This window comes from Lolium rigidum, chromosome 5, assembly GCF_022539505.1.
Source record: "Lolium rigidum isolate FL_2022 chromosome 5, APGP_CSIRO_Lrig_0.1, whole genome shotgun sequence".
Lineage (NCBI taxonomy): Eukaryota > Viridiplantae > Streptophyta > Magnoliopsida > Poales > Poaceae > Lolium > Lolium rigidum.
The window spans coordinates 162,624,512-162,642,835 of NC_061512.1; the positions used below are offsets into that span (position 1 = coordinate 162,624,512).

Below are 18,324 nucleotides of genomic sequence, written 5' to 3' on the forward strand. Positions count from 1 at the left end.
GGATTAGAAATCCGCGTCCGAGGTCTTGCTTCCCATCCTAGGGCCCACACACGTGCCAAATATGACCTCATTTCGGCAAACTATGTCATGCCGAGGCCGTTTCCCACCTCATTTTCGATAAAATTAACCAGATTTAAACTAGAGGTACTTGATCTATTGCTCATGATTTTTGGGTAAATTAAATTGTAGGTTCAAAATATGATATGGATGTCATATTTGTATTCCTCTCATTTTTCTGATCAATTTAGACATATTATTTGCCAAATTCATATTTACTGATATTAATTATTCCATATTAAATAAAAAGATAAAAATGAAATTATTTAATTGTTTTTCAAATTCTATATTATTATTATTTATATATATTCATTGTTGTTTACTTAAGTAATTGTTTAGAATTCAAAAATATAGAGATGTGGCAGCACGATCAAAGGGTTAATATGATTGATATGGTAGTATTAACAACAAGGGCGTCATTTCTTTCATGGAAGTTCATCCGAAGAAAACCAAGAAGTTAAGCGTGCTGGGGCGGGAGTAGTGTGAGGATGAGTGATCAACTGGGAAGTTTGACTACAAGTGCAATTTAACCTAATATTAGGTGTACTAAGTGTAAGTGTGATTGTGAAAGATTAACAAGTAAAAAAGAATAAGAGAAAATTGGAAACATAATTTGAATCTTTTTTCAATTTTTTTTTGAAAATTTTGAAATACTATGCCGACGGTATAACCGTCGGCACAACAATCTGTGCCGACGGCCAGTCTGTGTCGACGGTGATCGGGCAGTCCCCGACCAGAACTATGCCGACGACGCTACGCCGACGGTCACCGTCGGCACAGCCTATACCGACGGCCTTCTTTGCTGTGCCGACGGCTGGCAGCCGTCGGCAGACTGGAGCTCTCCCGTAGTGAGTGTAGTACTCCATAATCGTTGAGCACCTCGGGTACATCGAGAAGGATTAGTAAGGGTTAGGGTTAAGGTTGGAGTAGTCATCGAGTACGCTTGAAGCTATGTATGAAATTGAACTATGATTGTAAGGTGTACTGTATTGCAAATCTTGGGTGAACAACATTTTTAACACTTACATTACAAGTTTTCGATTTCTATTGTGGAAGGTGAAATTCCAAACAGCGAAATGGTTTTCTGGGTGTGCCTCAAACCTGTTCTTTGGTTTAGCATTATATTGGATCTCCTGGAGATGCTCTAAGTTAAGGGTGCTTTACATAGATTGAAGACTATGTACATACTAGTTTTGGAAGCGTGGCTTGCCATGCGCCACTTGTTGGTTCTAAAAATATTTTCGTCATACTTTTCATGTATTGTACACATTAATTGTTCCTTCAGCTGACTGTTGCGAACGTCGTCAACTTGGATGTATTTTTAACCGAGGGGAAGTACAGTGGCGGCTACAATAGTGCTGAGGAGGTACATAAGCGCTTAAAGACACAGGGTGACCTCGGTGACCTCCGATCTTTTGACACGTTACATGGCATTCGCCTCCTTGTTTACTTTGGAGTTGAACCAAAACCAAAGCCCCATCAAGATTTCAGACTTATTGCCGTGTCGCATGTGTAAACGTTATTCCAAACTTGCTAGCTTTCTTTTGTCATATGTACTTTCTTTATAATTTGGTATGATGAACTTGTGATTCTTCGGCTGTATGTATCATGCATGCCTAATTAACTATGCTGTTTATTGTATCTTTTCATGTTTCTTATTGTGGAGTGGTATGTTGTGACCATAGGAAAGGGTTCCAGCAGTCTACAACAATTGGAATGAGTGCGTGAATAAGTGAGCGATTACAATAAAAATATCTACAAGGGTTTTGATACTAGAGAGAGAGGAGGCGGAAGAATATACTTGTTGGATAACCATAGAGAAAGAGACCGTCAGATCAACCGGTCTAGTACGAAGAAGGACTTCATAATCCTCTTCCTATGCATCGATTTGTGGTTGTGTAAATGTTTATTTTCCGTGGATGTGTGAGAGTGTGTGTGATGTATATAATTTCTAGATGATGAACCAACTTGAGGGATATTGTATGTGTGGCAAACTATAATGTATGTGTTCCTTTAATCTACATGTGTAGCTTTACATGTTGTCACATATTAAAAATTGCCAGATTAGGGTGCAGAGACGCTTAATTAATGGCCTTCGCAAACAACTACCTTTGTGTCGTGCTACAAAATATTTGTGTCGTGGCTAAATAACGCCCACCTGTGAAGTACTACAATGTGCGTGTACCAACAACGTCACTGCTATTCACAGTACTGGTAGCATGGGGACGCCTACGCCATTGTTTGGACCAAAATGATGGCATGGTATATGCACAAACACCACCATTATCTATCATAATGGTGGAGTTGCTCCGCCGCGCCACCATTACCTATCGTGTTAGTGGTTTTGGGCCGAAACGCCACCAGTACGGTGTAACAGGTGTGTCATGTTGGTAATGTGCCGAGTCAACGCCAATAATAATTTCAAAAAAGCAACACCACTACTAGGCTATGGGTGGTTCCCTCCAAATAACCCATGCGAGGCGCAATTGTGTAGTGGCAGTGATATCAGTGTTAATCGGTGAGTCATGTTCTTTTACCACAGTAAAAGCCTCCTTTCATCATGTTCCATTCCTTGTGGTTTGGTTGATGCTCTTGACGTGGTTGTGATGGAAATCTTAATTTTTTTGCCCCTAACAGCCAAGTTGCATGGTGTCATTCTCTCAATGATAAGTGAGGACGATAATGTTTCGCTCGTGTGGACATGTGTGGTTTTCGTTATATAGTAATGGAAAGGGATAGGCCATCTTGAAAAGAAAACTGTAGCATGTGTTAGAGTTCAGTTCTTTCATGTGCCGCAGTGGCCAAGCAGTAGGGTTTTTTTTTTTGCGGGTGGCCAAGCAGTAGGTTTTGCCTGGTTTCGATAATTAATTGGACACATTTTTCTTTCTTCTGCGAGTGATTCAACATAGCTCCAGCTGCCTGCTTCGGCAGAAACAATTTGTGCCAAGAACCAACCATAAGTTGAGTGCCTACCGTAACGAGCTGTACCTTCATCCGAGCAGAGTTGAGCCTCATGTTTGGTATGTGGTCTCACAAAGAAGAACTATTCTTTCAATGGAGATGTTGATCCATCAATAGCGAGTTGTGTGTGATGTTTTCGTCAATAGAAGAGATCCACGACCTCGGCCGATCTGGTTGATAGTATTCTGATATACAAACTATACTTGGTTTTTATTTACAAAAGTAGAATCATTGACAAGTAGCCACCACATCCAAAGCAATTGAAAAATATATTGACGAGTAGTGTTGACAATATCAAGATGTTGGGTACAGAGGTTATAGGCGGGAGTAATGATCATTGAATTCCGGACGGGACGTATACAGGAAGCAGTCCATACGTCGTACTACTTACATGGTACCAACTTGTACCACTTGAATATAAATTTTCGTTTCTGCTGCCAGCGTTGGTTCAATGGCTCCGGCCATCTTTGAATCAATCCTATCTCCAGTGGCTGAATTGCCCCCTTGGTGCCCTACGCCCCTACCGTGCTCGATGTGCCTTATCCACTTGTTGCATGTTGTTACCTCTGGCCAAGCAAGAAGCTGGGACTAAATTAAGCAACACATCATACTCGGAGGGTTATCCACCACAAATTTTGTCGCTGGACTCTTGAAGATATGTTCAGTACTACATATTTCGGTGCATAGTATATGCCAAAACGAAAGAGAAAAGATAGGCGCAGAATATGCAAAGAGTGCTGCTTTGCGGACAAGTCGCACACTAGGTACTACTAGTAAGCTGCACAACTTTCTTGCACCTGATCGTTACGGTGACAGGTTCATTTTTTTTTTTTTTTGAAGTAGGAACACTTAAATTAATATGAGCAGCAAGCCGTCTCATTAAAAACCTTCCAGTCCCTTTAGGTACACTGGTAAGGAAAAGAGTGCGTAAGAAACTTGCTGCTCCGAGGATTACACAATGTTCATACAATCTCGATCAACCAGAGACGAGACGCAGCTCGGTGGTGATCCCCAAAAGCTACCACAAGATCCTGATTTACCTAGTTGAGCCAAAGCATGAGCCACTACATTGCTAGACCGATCCACTTTGGCAATCATAAATCCTTCATAATTCCTCAGGATCTCCTTCGCTTCACGATATAGGCTCCAACATTCAGAGCGATCTCCACCTAGACCATTAAGTGTATGCACGACATGCGCTCAATCAGATTCCAACGAAGCTGGACCAGCAAAGTGAGGAGATATGCACTTCAGACCTTCAAGGGAGGCCAGATCCTCAGCCTCTTCAGCACTAGTGCAGCTCGGTACAAATCTCCATTCCGAGAAAAGAGGTCGACCGAGATGGTTTCTAATTATTATACCAAAGCCGGCCCTCTTAGTAAGGAAATCCCAACCAGCGTCCATGTTTACTTTCATAGTCCCTTCATCTGGTGGCGTCCAAGTAGATTGCATAAGAATTGGCGCGGCTAGGTGATCGTTGCTAGTAACGTTCTCCTTCCCCTTCGAGTTAGAACTGATAGACGCCACAACTGAGAAGGAGATCATGTAATTCCCGATGAACGTTGCTGATGCAGCAACCGAGGCCTTCCCGTTCCCATGTACAATATTGTTGCGGTGGTGCCAAACCCTCCAAAGCAGAAAAAGTGTCCTTAATCGCATGTCGACGGACATCCCATTTCTTCTCTAAGAAACAACTTTCCTTCATGTACTGTTAAGGCTTCTTCAACTCATATATAGTTCTCAAAACAAATTTTTCGAAAAAGAGGCATAAGCCCCAGCCTTTGCATCGATTGATGCACACGGCCTTTTATTGCTTTATTTAAAAGTTGAAGTTTTACAAAAAAAATTACATCATGAGTCACACAGGGTCGATACATGCATTAACCATGTAAAAAAGAGAGAAAACATGAGACGGCTCTGCATCATCATGTTAATCTATGATCAAAACGCCAGCTGCACTGGCTTTATATATCCAGAGCAACCATATCCAACCGGTTGCACCCAGTAGCCAAATCCTGACGCCTCTCCATTGGTTGTAGGTAAGACCACATACGGATCCAATGGGTAGCCAGCGGTATAACCTGCATAAAAGAAGTAGTTTTAGGTTTGTTAAAAATATAGTCATTCCTCACGTTCCAGATAGCCCAAAGTAAAACACAAACACCAACTCGGATTTGTATTTTATCTTTCTTTACAACTTCCGCTAGCCAATTGCCAAATAAATTTGTAATATTCTTTGGGGGAATTATATTGAAGGCCATGTGCACAATACGCCACTCGCTAACGGGCAACTAATGAGTTCTCAAAACGAATAAATAGAAAAATGCATGATTGCATTGTTGTGTCACCCGTATTATACATGATTTCCGTTTGTTTGATCTTATCCCAAGACAAACATAGAATTTTTTGAAAAGGTCTCACGATGATTTTTTTTTGGAATATAAAGCTAGAATCCTTAGTAAAATGTTGACAATCCTAGGAACAAAAAAACAGATATAGAGTCTTTGTCAAGGATTTTGGTCCTCCAAAATTCCTACTCACCCCGATGTGGGAGTATTAAAATCCATTGAATCAGTGGACAACGGAAATTCCCTTTTCATGTTGAGTGCATATGCTCCCTTTATCTAAAAGCATAAGTTCTAAAAATGTTAAAAAATAATTTTTTCGCTTGTTTATATATCTCCATGTTCTATGTGTGCACATATTGTTTCGCTGAAAATCGATATTTTCTGTGCCATGTGTAAAAAAAGACAGAACAAATACCTCGAGAAACATTCTACTTTAGGATCAAAATTTATCTTTTTCACACGGTCTGCACAAAAGGTCGGTTTTTGCTCAAACAACTTTGTGAACGTAGGATGTGGAGATATCATCTTCATTGAATAGTGATAGTGAAGATGTTGCAAGTTGCAACCACGCCTCAATTTTTTTTTTGCGAATGTCAACCACGCCTCAACTTGGTCAAATAGGCGCCTTTCCAGGTTTATTAGGATATCCTCGTGCATTCTCACACACCCGAAAGTCCATTTCACCTCTATATAGGGCCGTTCGATGTGCCAAGCGAAGGATGTACACACGGTGAGATTCAGTTGTTAATTGTTAACACTTGCAGAAGCTGCCAAAACCCCATGATATGCGGAGGGAAGGTCATCCCGAGCGACCACGGCAAGAGGCGTCGTCCCGGCCAGGTCCTGTCGGCGGGGAGAGGGAAATGCGCGGTGTCAAGGTGGGATCCCAGTAGGATATCATTTTGTACTATGTAGTTTAAATTTTGATGTCAAAATTTGTACTAAAAAAGTCAAATTATACTACAAGTGGGACAAAAGTAGGATCCACTTGACACCCTTAAATGCGCCGCAGCAGGCTCGCGGACGAGGATACTGAAACCTGGGAGGCCGAGTTCCAGGAGTTCATGGCCGCCGACGACAAGGAGGGCATTGAGCCGTTTTTGACAGGTTTGCTTGCACATCACTATCCCGTACGAGCACGAGAACTTTCAGTTCAGTATGTGTGTGCGTGGTGACTGGTGAGTTCTGTGGGCAGGTGTCACGGCGGAGTCCTGCAAGCCGGAGCACCGCTCGCCGGCCATAGCGAGGGCGAAGCGGCGTACGGTGAGTCCTAGCCACCGATACCGCGGCATCCGGCAGCGAGCGTGAGGGAGGTGGTCGGCGGAGATCCGCGACCCCACCAAGGGCGTCCGCGTCTGGATTGGAACCTACGACACCGCCGCGGACACCGCTCGCGCCTACGACGCCGAGGCCCGGCGCATCCACGGCACAAAGGCCAGGGTTAACTTCCCTGCCGGCACGGCAGCGGCGCCGCCGTACAGCGAACATCCTGGGCCGTTTCCTTGCAGCACCAGGGCCCATGCGACGTCGTCGTCCGGCCGAGGTCAAGAGTGCCTCGCCGTCCAACGCGCCGGCTCGCATACTGTTGGACTGCTGCTCGGACGACGTGATGGAGAGCCTCCCGGCCGGCTCCGACATGGCCGGCACCATCGGCCTCTGAAGCGTCCGCTTCCCAAGATAATCAACAACGAGGCAGGAATATATTACCTGCACATGTACTTATGTGTAGGATTCTAAGAGCATCTATAGCAGAGCGAACTGAAAATTCGGAGTTCAGTTAAACGAACTCGTATTTAAGGATTGAAAAATTGCTAGCGCAGAACAGATTCTGTAAACCAAAACTGTAAAACAGAAGCCCGTAAACTAAAAATGTAAAACAAAAACCCGTAAACCAAAACTGTAAAATAGAATAAGAATATTGTGTTTTACAGTTTTGGTTTATAGGCTCTGTTCTGCGCTAGCGGCTTCCGAATCCGTAAAGGCAGAGTTTTTCATAGAATTCATATGCAAGACATACATCAATCGAGCATAGTTAATCAAATAATCATCCAAATTATTACAACACATAAACAATAGTCTGAACCAAATTATTACAACAGTTTTGGAAAAATTGAAGAAATGAAAAATGTCTTAACCATATTACAACAATTCACGGAAAATTGGACAAATAAACAAGTGTCTCAACAATGATACATGTCATAAATAAATAAATGGAATGGTAGGATCAAAGGCGACGGCCATGTCGTTGCCAGTGGTGCATTTTCAGAACATAAATGAGTTGGCATGGGACTGGCATTCTCAATCTGCCGATGTGTTTCAAGGAAAGCTTCAATGCGATCCAGATTATGTTGGGTTCCACTCTGGTGACAACGTTGTCATAGAAGCAGCGCAAGCTCAACTCTCTTTCATCCTCGATGATCATGTTGTGAAGAATCACACAACATGTCATGATGTTGACAAGGGTTTTTTGTCCCAAAATCGGGTTGGGCCACGAACAATGGTAAATCTTGCTTGCAAAACACCGAAAGCTCTCTCAATGTTCTTGCGAGCTGCTTCTTGAGCTTTGACAAATTCAGCTTCTATTCTATCTTGGGGATCCTTGACAGACTTAACAAAAGTTGCCCAATCCGGATAGATGCTATCGGCTAGGTAATATCCCATTGTGTACTCATTGTTCATGACCTTGTAGTTGCAAGTGGGTGCTTTCCCATTTGCTAATTTCGCAAATAAAGGGGATATTTGCAGCACGGTGATGTCATTGAGTGTTCCCGGCAAACCAAAAAATAATGCCAAATCCACAAATCTTGTGATGCAACGGCCTCAAGTACAATGGTAGCATCTTTGCTCTTGCCACAGTGTTGTCCATGCCATGCCTTGGGATAATTCTTCCATATCAAATGCATGCAATCAAGACTACCAAGCATGCCCGGCCAACCTCTTTTATCATTTATCTCCATCAATCTTTTGGTGTCATCCTCATTGGGAGCTCGGAGATAGGTTGGCCCAAACAACTTGATAATCAGGCGATCAAACTTACGCACCGACTCGGATATAGTATCTTCGTCAATTCGAAGGTACTCATCGGTGTAATCCGTAGGGATGCCATACGCAATCACACTCACGGCAGTAGAGATTTTTTGAAACGGGATGAAACCCATCACGCCGGCGGCATTTCTACGTTGCTTGAAGTAATTCGAATTGGCTTCGCAGGCCTTGACGATTTTGACGAACAAACTACGACGCATGCGATACCTCCTACGGAATAGATGCGGCGGATAGGTAGGTACCTTGGCGAAGTAGTCCTCCATCAGTTGCTCGTGGACGAGGAGGCGATTCCGTTGGATGTGGTTACGGCCCATCATCGACCCGCATCTCCGATTCAGCAGCTTCGCGTGGTCCTCCAGCTCCTTGACGGAGAGAAGGAGGATGGTGGCCTCCATCTCGTTGTCCTAGAGCAGCTCGTACGTCGAGGTCGGAATCGTCCGAGCTCGACGATTCCGACAGATCGACATCGATGAACTCGTCGCCCGAGCTTATCCTCGATTCGAACGACGCGGCGGCGGCACCCGAAGTTGGGCGAGGAACCGCGGGCGGGGTGCGGGGCGACCTGCGCTAGCTCCGGGATGCCAGGCTCGGGCGAATCGGGCGGTGCGGCGGCGGCGGGGTGTGGTGGCTGCGCGGGGAGGGAGAGAGCGAGCAGTTGCGTCAGCTGAAATTTCAGCGCGCCCTAGATATTGATCCACCGTTCGGTTCGCTCGAGCAACCCCTACAAATAGAGGCCGATTTGGGTTTTTGGTGTCGGCTCGAAAAAAAATTCAGTTTCGCCTCGTTTACGGTAACTGATCAGCGCCATATTTCAGCCCGAACCCGTAAACTGGCGGTTATTTTTCGGTTTTGGTCCTTTTACGGGCACTGCTAGAGATGCTCTAAGCGCATTGCATGTAGGTGCAACCTACATATATGTGTGCCTGCAATACAAAGATTGTACTAGTATTTTTAGATACAAATTTCACTATAAATTGGAACTTGAACAACGTTAGAGAAAATATTCAACCTTTTGTTTATACATGTACTAACGTGGGCTTATTATATTTCTGCAATACTACAGACTTTCTCCAGCGGGTACTCTGTCAAAGGTATAAAAATTGTTATTGATACTACACTGATAGATTGAAGGACTATGGTTTGTGAGATTTGGAGAGATGGTGAGAATACGCATGCCATGATTAATTGAGATTAACGGGTTGTAATGCTCTACTAGGCCCATGAGGGTTGGCCTTGCGACTCCAAGAGAAGTTTCAGGCTCATCTAACAGGTTGCTCAGTCACCCTATATACTCAATATAATTACAGGTCCATTAATTTGTGTACTTTTTTATTTGTATATCACTATATCTATTCCTTTTGGTTAGTTAACGTTTTCGTTTGACGTAGTGTGCAAATTGAATCCACCTAAGTTGAATAGTAAGTTTATATTGGTGATGATGAGCATTATGATGAGATAGGTTTACACATCAAGTGTGAGGAAGCATCGAAAAACTCTAATTGTATCATAAGTTTATAAATCCTTTAACTATTGTTACTGATTGGCTGTGAGGTATCTATCTAGAGCTTTCTTATTTGAGAATATAGTCTTGATGCAAACCACGTGGTTTTTCCACATATTCTCCCGAAATATAAAACCACATGTCATGGATGAATCAATTCTTTGTGGTGTATATGTACTGCGAATTTAGTACTTTGCTCTACTCAACATTGAGATTGACTCTAGGTGTTGACGGCCAGGTTGGCCATTGATGCATACATGTGGCTGTAGGATAGAGCCAAGGTTCTGGCTGAATATGTTTTGATTTGACCAGATTAATGATACCCTCTTTGGAGCTCAGATTGGTTAAGGTAGGATTTCCTTCTTGACAGAGTCCCTATTTCGTATGTATTTATTCAACAAAGTTTATCTCAAGTTTTGTCAATGAACTTTGATATATCAGTATTTATTGGAAAAAAATTGAACACTCAAGATAGTGGTGAACAATTTATCCAAGACGATTATAGTTTGTTACTTATTAAGAGACATGAATGTATACTAATTTCTGCAAGTCACTAATAATGTACTTGTGCTTATGCTTTAGACATTTACACACTTATAAAATTGTTCCAACCGTCAGTTACATACTTACAGACACAATATTACTCCAGTTAGTTTGATGGCAGTTCTTTTTAACAATCGGGCTAGAATAATTGTAGCGCGTCTGTTATGTTGGACTCACTAAATAGAGCTATTTTATTTTTTTCTTGATTGCAGGATCCAAAGAACTAGCTGAACTGGAGTCTAGATCATGGACAGTTTAGTCTTGGCACTTAATTAGGATGACTAAAGTATATATTTGAGTTTTGTTTGATGGATATTTTCTATGAAAATAATGACTTTTATGGATCTACATATTATACGTATATTGTGTATATTGTAGTTGAATGCCTGTATTTTTTTTACGGTTGCAATAAACTATTACCACAACCCACTTTCTGCACCACCAAACTAAGTTTTGCTTAAATAGAGTACCCTCACGAAAAGTTTGAATTATCGCAATAAACATTTTTCCTGTTGTGATAATTATTTATCACCACCAAAATGAGTATTCTTGCAATTTTCTATTACAACGATTGGAATGTTTGTTGCCACAAGTTAATGCCACAAGCGTAGCGGTTCATGGCAAAATACCTAATGCCACAAAACAAGGATTGTTGCCATAGTTTGTTGCCATGATTGACTATTGCCATGCACCACGAAACGAGGGTCGTTCTTATAGGTTATTGCCACAAATGTCTATCGCCACGAGCTATCGATCACCGCGATTAGGTACATGTTGCATTAGAGCTATCTCCACAAACCAAATTGTGGTATCAGGTGAATACTTTCCATATGGCTGTTGCAATAGCACACTTTATCGCCACAATTGATTTTTCGTCGCAATAACCTATTACCATGCGTCCAATCACAACGGCTGCCAACGAATGTCATTGTGTGGCAATAGGTATGTATTGCCACAAATTGGCATGTATTGCGACGAACGCTTTTGTTGCAATAGACCCAGATTCTTGTAGCGGGGGGGGGGGTGTTAATACCGGATGCGTTGCACCGGCTGGGCAACCGGTAAAAAAAGCCCTTACCAACCGGTGCTAATGCCCCGTTTTCTACTAGTGCTGGAAGGGATTCTACCATGGTGATGAATTGGCGACGTGCCAAACGTGGAGATCGGCTGTCTGGTTTGGTTGTGCCAGTTTCCTCCTTCCATTTTTTTATGCGGGGCTGGAGAGGGGTCGGAATCGGACGAAGGAATCGCGCGCATGGGTCGTCTGACTGCTAGTTCTCTTCGCTTGGGGTGAATTTTGGTTTTTCTTACACGACTTTTTTTGGTGCCGGAACAGGGTCTTTTTGACGTACGATGGATTCTGATGGACGGACACCACCGATTGCAAACTAATACTAAAGATATATTTTAGTTCTACATACATCCATACTAGTGGTAAATAATATAAATCAGAGGGATACATGCATCAATTTAATAAACAAGCTCTCATGCTCAATACCAATGTGTTTAAGTAGAAGTGGCTGTGGCATACACTCCAAGATCATTTTTTACACAAAATGGATACAAAGGTGGTGCTTTTCGATTGCACGAAGTTGGTTCTAAGTTAACCAGTGTACATGCTGACGCAAACAGTGGTAGTGAAACTCATGCCGAATCTATAAACGGATTAAGTCGAAAGTGTCACATGATGCAAGATCAGGCAACGGTGTGTCATCCTCTTCCAGGAGTCGCAAAGCTTGCCGCATAGAAGGTCGGTGCGAACCGTCAGGGAGAGAACACCAAAGGCCCACGACAAGCACACGCCGCATCTGCTCCCGATCGAAGTTGCCTTCTAACCTCTGGTCAGCCACATCCTCCACAATAAGCGCGGCGGCGCCATAGGTTCTATACAATTCCCACACTTGCTCCCTCGACTTATGCCTCGCGCACGCAATCTCAAGAAGCACGAGCCCAAAGCTGTAGACGTCTGTGCTGGGGTTGAACCTGACGTCACCATCTTTTATGCATTGCGGGTCCATGTATGCCATGGTGCCCACTGCGGTGGTCATCAGTGTGGCATTGTTTTTATTCCCAATCCTCGATAGGCCAAAGTCAGCTAACTTGGCGTTGTATTCATCATCAAGAAGTATATTGCCAGGCTTGATATCCCTGTGCAGTATGTACGGATCGCATTCGTGATGGAGGTAAGCAAGACCAGATCCTAGTCCCTTCACTATTTTGTACCTAGCTGGCCACGGCAGAACTGTATCCTTATTCTGATGTAGGTGATGGTCGAGATCGCCCTGTGGCATCAGTTCATAGATAAGGAAGAGCTTGTGATCAACCTGCTTTAGGAAGCACCAACACATCAAGCTCCAAGTGCTTCTTTTGCTGCGGCAGCACCAACCTTCCAGCCTGACTAGATTCTTGTGCTTGGTCTTGCTAATAATGTTGAGTTCAGCGAGGAAGTCCTTTCTTCCTTCATTAGACCCCTTGAAGATCTCCTTGATAGCAACATCTTGTTGCTGGCCATTGTCGACATTGAAGGATTTCCCTAGGTACACTGCGCCAAAGGCACCTTCCCCTAGCCTCCTCTCTGTGCAGAAGTTGTTGGTTGCATTGACTAAATCGTGGTACATGAATTGCCTAAGGCCAGCTCCTGCGATAAGGGAATCGCGCCCTCTTTTCCACATAAACCATGATAGAATGAACCAAACTAGAAGTAGAAGCAGACAAGCTCCTACAACATTTGCTGCTATAATTAGGCCTCTACCTGTCAAAGAAAGGAAATTGTGAAATAACTAGCATAATGTTGTTAAAATTTATACTCTGTTCAAGGTGGGCATCTACAAAATTAGCAGTAACTTGTTTGCAGTCTCATATATATATGATGAGAATGTCAGTTGGTGCGATATGGAATAATAATGTAGGATCTGGAAAACCCGAAGTTATTAGTAGTCTATGTGATTATTATTGTTAGGATGCTTAATTTATTTATGGGATTTGCTAGTTCTCAGCTAGTCGGGAACTAACTTCATGTTCAGTTAAATCATACACCATTTAATTTGCATCGTAATTAGTGTTAGTAATGAGTTGTAACATGAGTTGTAACTAAGATTTAATGACATTATCTGCCTGAAAACGAAACTAGTTCTCAATCGATTGAGAAATAGTCACATCATTTATTTATATACAGTGATTTCTGTTCTCTGCAGCTCTATTGGCAATACACCGTCCAAACTTCATTTTATTATGATGTTACCGCACACAAGCTAGTACCATACAGATCACTAATTTGGCACATGCTTCTACCTTCCACCTCACTCCTTCACTCTCCTGCTAGAGGTCGACAACCAGTGGGTGTTCACGAGGGGTTAGAGCATTTTCAGTCGTGTTTCCAAACAGTTCCAAAAAAAAATTGGGACGCGTCGGACGTTTGACCGTCCCCAGCCGTACGTCCCAAAACTTTCTTCAGTCCAGCGTGTTGTCCGATGTTCCGAGGCCATCTCCGCTACACATGGCAAGCTCTAGGGACACCGGACGTAACACGGAGACGTGTCGTGAGTAGCGGGCCTACCTTGTCAGCGGCACGAACCGAAGCGATGTAGCTTTGCATTAATGGCAACAATGGTTTCGAGGGCGGTGCAAGCGAGATGTCCCGTCGGCTTTGCACATCCTCCACGCGTCGCCTCCGCCCTCCTTCTTGTGCCTTCTCCATCGCTTCCCGCGATTTCTTCCCACCTCTTCCCACGCCGCCACCGGCTATAAAAGGCCGCCTCTGTTGGCTATCACCACCACAACCGCCGGCAATCCTTCCCTCCGCCTCCACGAAAACATGTCTCGTCGCCTAGCCAGCACCTACGCAATTTTGAGCCGCACCAACGGTCGCCAGGAACCTCCACCACTGTCTCCATCTCCGCCTCCCCTGGCTGACATCCCCGAGTTCGACGAGTTCAACGAGAACGCCGATGATGATGTCATCAAGGAGGACCCTGAGATCGCGTTGTTGAACGCGCAGTTCATGGCAGCCGTAGCGCAGGAGGAGGCGGCCCACGCGGCGTTCGACGCCAAGCAGTAGCATCATCGGGAAGCGGAGCAAGCCGCGGAGGAGGAAGCGGACGATGACGACCTTGACAGCTAAACATGCCTCATCACCTAGCCACCACCTACGCAATGCTGAGCCGCATTGGCGGTGTCCTAGAACCTCCACCACCGTCTCCACGTCCGCCTCCCCCAGCTGACATCCCCTAGTTCGACGAGTTCAACACGAACACCGACAATGACATCATCGAGGAGGACTCGGAGCTCATGGTGTTGAACATGCAGTTCATGCCTGACGCGGCGTGGGATGAGACGGCGGGGGAGGTGGCCCACGTGGCGTTCGACGCCAAGCAGCAGCAGCGCCGGGAAGCGGAGGCAGCCACAGACGAGGAGTCGGAGGACGACGACCTCGATGGCTAGAGTGATGACATGCCTAACCCGTAGGATAAGTTGGAGGAGCAGAGGGCCATCCCCACGTCCTTCGAGTCGCTGACGAAGACCAAGGACGACGCCCATGCCCGTGAGAAAGCAACGAGGAGTTGTGGCGCCGCGCTGTCGACGTGTCCATCCAACGGGCGCCGACAGAGGAGGCGGGCCACTGCTTCTTCGTGGAGGATCCGCAGCGGTTCCTCTAGGAAGTGGCATGCTGAGCTCTTCTTGCGGGGCTCCAGAGGGAGCGGCGGGAGGCAGCGAAGAAGCGTATGAGGGAGGGAAGAGACGATGGGGAGGAGCCGTCGAGCGCCCCGAGGGATGGCGAGTAGCCTAGGGTCGATCAACTAGCAGCTTTTATCCAAAATTATAAAATATAATTAAATTTGAATGAAAATTTTATTTTTGTATTATTTAAAAGTTTTGGGGCCTCTTTTGGGAGACGCACCTGGAAACGGACGTCCCAAAAGCGGCACCACCTTCTGGCGTCTCCCAAATGCTCGATCTGGCGCGGATTTTGGGACGTGGACTGGAGATGCCCTTAAAACTTTTCTAGCAAGACTATCCTTTAACCCACAATCGTCTACACACATCTTGTGATCTTGTACCCCTTGCTCCTTGCTATGTTGCTTACAATCCGCACCCATGACGTTTCTCTCATTGGTTAGTTGTACACATATGGCCTATCCCTGGGTGCAAGAGTGGTTCTCGTAAATTCATTACTAAGAAATATGGTAATGAATATGATTTCCTTCTTTCAGTTACCCAAAGTAGTCTTGAGTAGATTGGATTATTTTCAAACAAGATTTTTTTGATAAGGAGATAGTGGGAAAAAACACCGGCTTACTAAACGGAATGTTACTTGTTACCCGAAAGATCAAGGAGGGCTTGGTATTCATGACCTTGGGGTTAAAAACACGGCTCTGCTAGGTAAATGGTTGGCCAAGCTACTTACCGAGGATGGGGTGTGGCAAACCATTATCAGGAGGAAATATGTCGGCTCACGTGCGATATCTCGGATTTATTAGAAAAACCAAGGGATTCACACTTCTGGGCTGGCCTTATGAAAATGAAAGAGTTTTTCTTCCCATATGGTTCTTTCTCCATTAAGGATGGATCAGAGAGAAGGTTCTGGGAGGATAATGGTTAGATAATCCCACACCCCGTGAACAATATCCAGCTCTGTACGATATCACAAAGGTGATACCTGGCCTAAGGTGATGGGTTCGTCCCCACTATGTGTGACGTTCAGAAGAGATCTTGTTGGTCCCTGATTGCATCTTAGAATGAATTGCTACATAGATTAGCTTTCATCCATTTGATGCAAGGGTCAGACGAGTTCCGTTAGAAACCTAATGGGAATGGTAAATTCTCGGTGGATTTCATGTATAGAATGATGATAAAACAATTGAGCTCGTAGTTAATAATAAGATCATATGGAAGATCAAGATACCGCTAAAGACGAAGTTTTTTGTGTGGTATCTTTGTTGAGGTGTTATTCTAACTAAGAAAAACCTTGCAAAATTCAACTAGGAGAATAAGAAATGTGTCTTTTGTAATCATGATGAGACAATAAAACACTTATTCTTCCAATGTCAGTTTACAAGATCTATATGGTCAATCATCTAAATATGTTCTACTCCCTCCATTTTTATATGTAAGACTACTATTAAAAATACATGTTGCCAATATGTAAGGCCACTAACACTAATCGATGTAAATTTGATTATGTGTCTACCTTGTAAAATTGTGTGTATTATTATGAAAGTTGAATGCAATCATAGAGAAAAATGCACCACATGCAATGTGCTTAATTAGCTCGGAACACAAGATCACCCCTGCATAATTAATTGTATCACTTATTAGTTGGTTGTATTTTCTTGGTACATCGAATATGAGATTGTGGCCTTACATACAAAAAGGAGGGAGTCCCTTATGCCAACCACGAAGCGTTGCCAATATTTTCGGCAATTGGCTTAATGGTGTCGATCATAGGTTTACAATACTTATTAGAGTGGGAGTGTTTGCAATTATTTTGTCGCTTTGGCTATGTAAAAATGATAATGTATTTACTGATAAAGATTCCTCTATTATACAGGTTATCTACCGGTGAACCGCTTTGCTCCGTTCATAGTCGTATCTTCAGCGTATGGAGAACCGCAACCTCCTTAAGAAGATGTCTACACGGTTGGAGAACATGGCGAGGGATTTTTTATCCAACATGGGTGGCATCATAATCTCACGATTCAACACCTACCACCTTAGGCCTCAATATAGTTCCATAGTGGTTTCGTGTATCGATCTTTTGCCTAGTTTTGTATTCCTACTTGGATTGACTGGATGTGTGCATCTTAGTTATGCAGAGATTGAATGGAGTAATTTTAAGTAATAAAGCCCTTATCAAAAAATGGCCCATTTTTCATAATGGAAATATTAATTAACATCTAGCATATGAAATAACATAATGATTATAGCAAGTCTAGATATCAATGATGCGCATTGCCGAAAAACAAAAGAAGAGAAATAAAGAAAACAAAACCAAAGAAACCACAGACTCGCAGCAGCAATAGCGACTCTAGTGGTGATGACACCTTGACTAATGTTTTTCCTCCAACCCGACGTCTACAGGGAGGTAACAGTGCACAAACAACATCATCATCCAGTCCATCAAGCATGGTTATGTCCTAGGTTTTCACCCTATAGAGGGTCCGATCGCCAGACAATGCCTTGAACAAGGTGACTAGGGAAGTCACCATTGCCAGGCAAAACCATTTAAGGTCAGACCTATGGATTTCACCCCGAAAACTGAGGCGCGGAGCTCAAAGAGCGAATTCTTGTAGGTACTGCCCCCACTTGTCGAGAACACTGCTGAAAAACGCTGATCTTCTGACAAACATACTTGTTCCGATATGGTGCGAGTACTCCCTAGAATCATCTCGACGCATGTGAGATGGAACCGCCAACATCAAGAGCCTATTCGGTATTCTTCACGTCCGATGATCCCACATCAACACCTTGAAAATCGCAAGAATGGATATGCCAAGGCGGATCCACAGTGGATGGAGATCTCCACGGCGTCGGGCCGCACTCCTGTGATGGAGACCTAGCGAGAGAATAGCCCATCGCTCAGCCGTTATGACCATGAGCCGTCGACATATGTGCATCAAAGCCGCGTGCTAGCGCTACCCGGCGCATGTGGCCATGGACAAGCAGTAGGGACAACAACACGTCAGAAACGCTTTTGGAGGTCCTTGAACTTCACTAGCACTGTGGCGGGGCGAGAGATCCATGATCCCATATCTCCCTCTGGAACGAGAGGAAGAACGCCAAGGCCAAATAAAAAGAAAGGGCATGGTTACCCCGCCACCGCCGGAGGAGGGGTGGCTAGAGGGAGGTCTTATAGGTGGTGGCACGAGGCCC

At 44.1% G+C, this 18,324-nt stretch overlaps 1 protein-coding gene and 1 pseudogene across 1 annotated transcript; one reads left to right on the plus strand and one right to left on the minus strand.

Annotated features, from left to right (window-relative positions):
* Positions 1–6,367: 6,367 nt before the first annotated feature.
* On the plus strand, positions 6,368–7,251 carry LOC124656627 (annotated as a pseudogene).
* Positions 7,252–12,110: 4,859 nt separating this feature from the next.
* Positions 12,111–15,883, minus strand: LOC124656628 (L-type lectin-domain containing receptor kinase IX.2-like). Its single transcript, XM_047195338.1, has 3 exons — positions 15,860–15,883; positions 15,579–15,655; positions 12,111–13,203 (listed from the first exon to the last, which is right to left on the minus strand). The coding sequence occupies exons 1-3, from the start codon at positions 15,881–15,883 to the stop codon at positions 12,111–12,113; spliced, it is 1,194 nt and encodes a 397-aa protein (XP_047051294.1).
* Positions 15,884–18,324: the final 2,441 nt, after the last annotated feature.

Excerpts from the sequence above, each read along its gene's own strand:
- LOC124656628 (XM_047195338.1), bottom strand. The coding sequence starts at position 15,883 with ATGGTTTGCCACACCCCATCCTCG. Across the intron at positions 15,656-15,859 it reads TTTGCCACACCCCATCCTCG|GAAATCATATTCATTACCAT; the intron begins GTAAGTAGCTTG and ends AACTGAAAGAAG. Across the intron at positions 13,204-15,578 it reads CCCAGGGATAGGCCATATGT|AGGCCTAATTATAGCAGCAA; the intron begins GTACAACTAACC and ends TTTGACAGGTAG.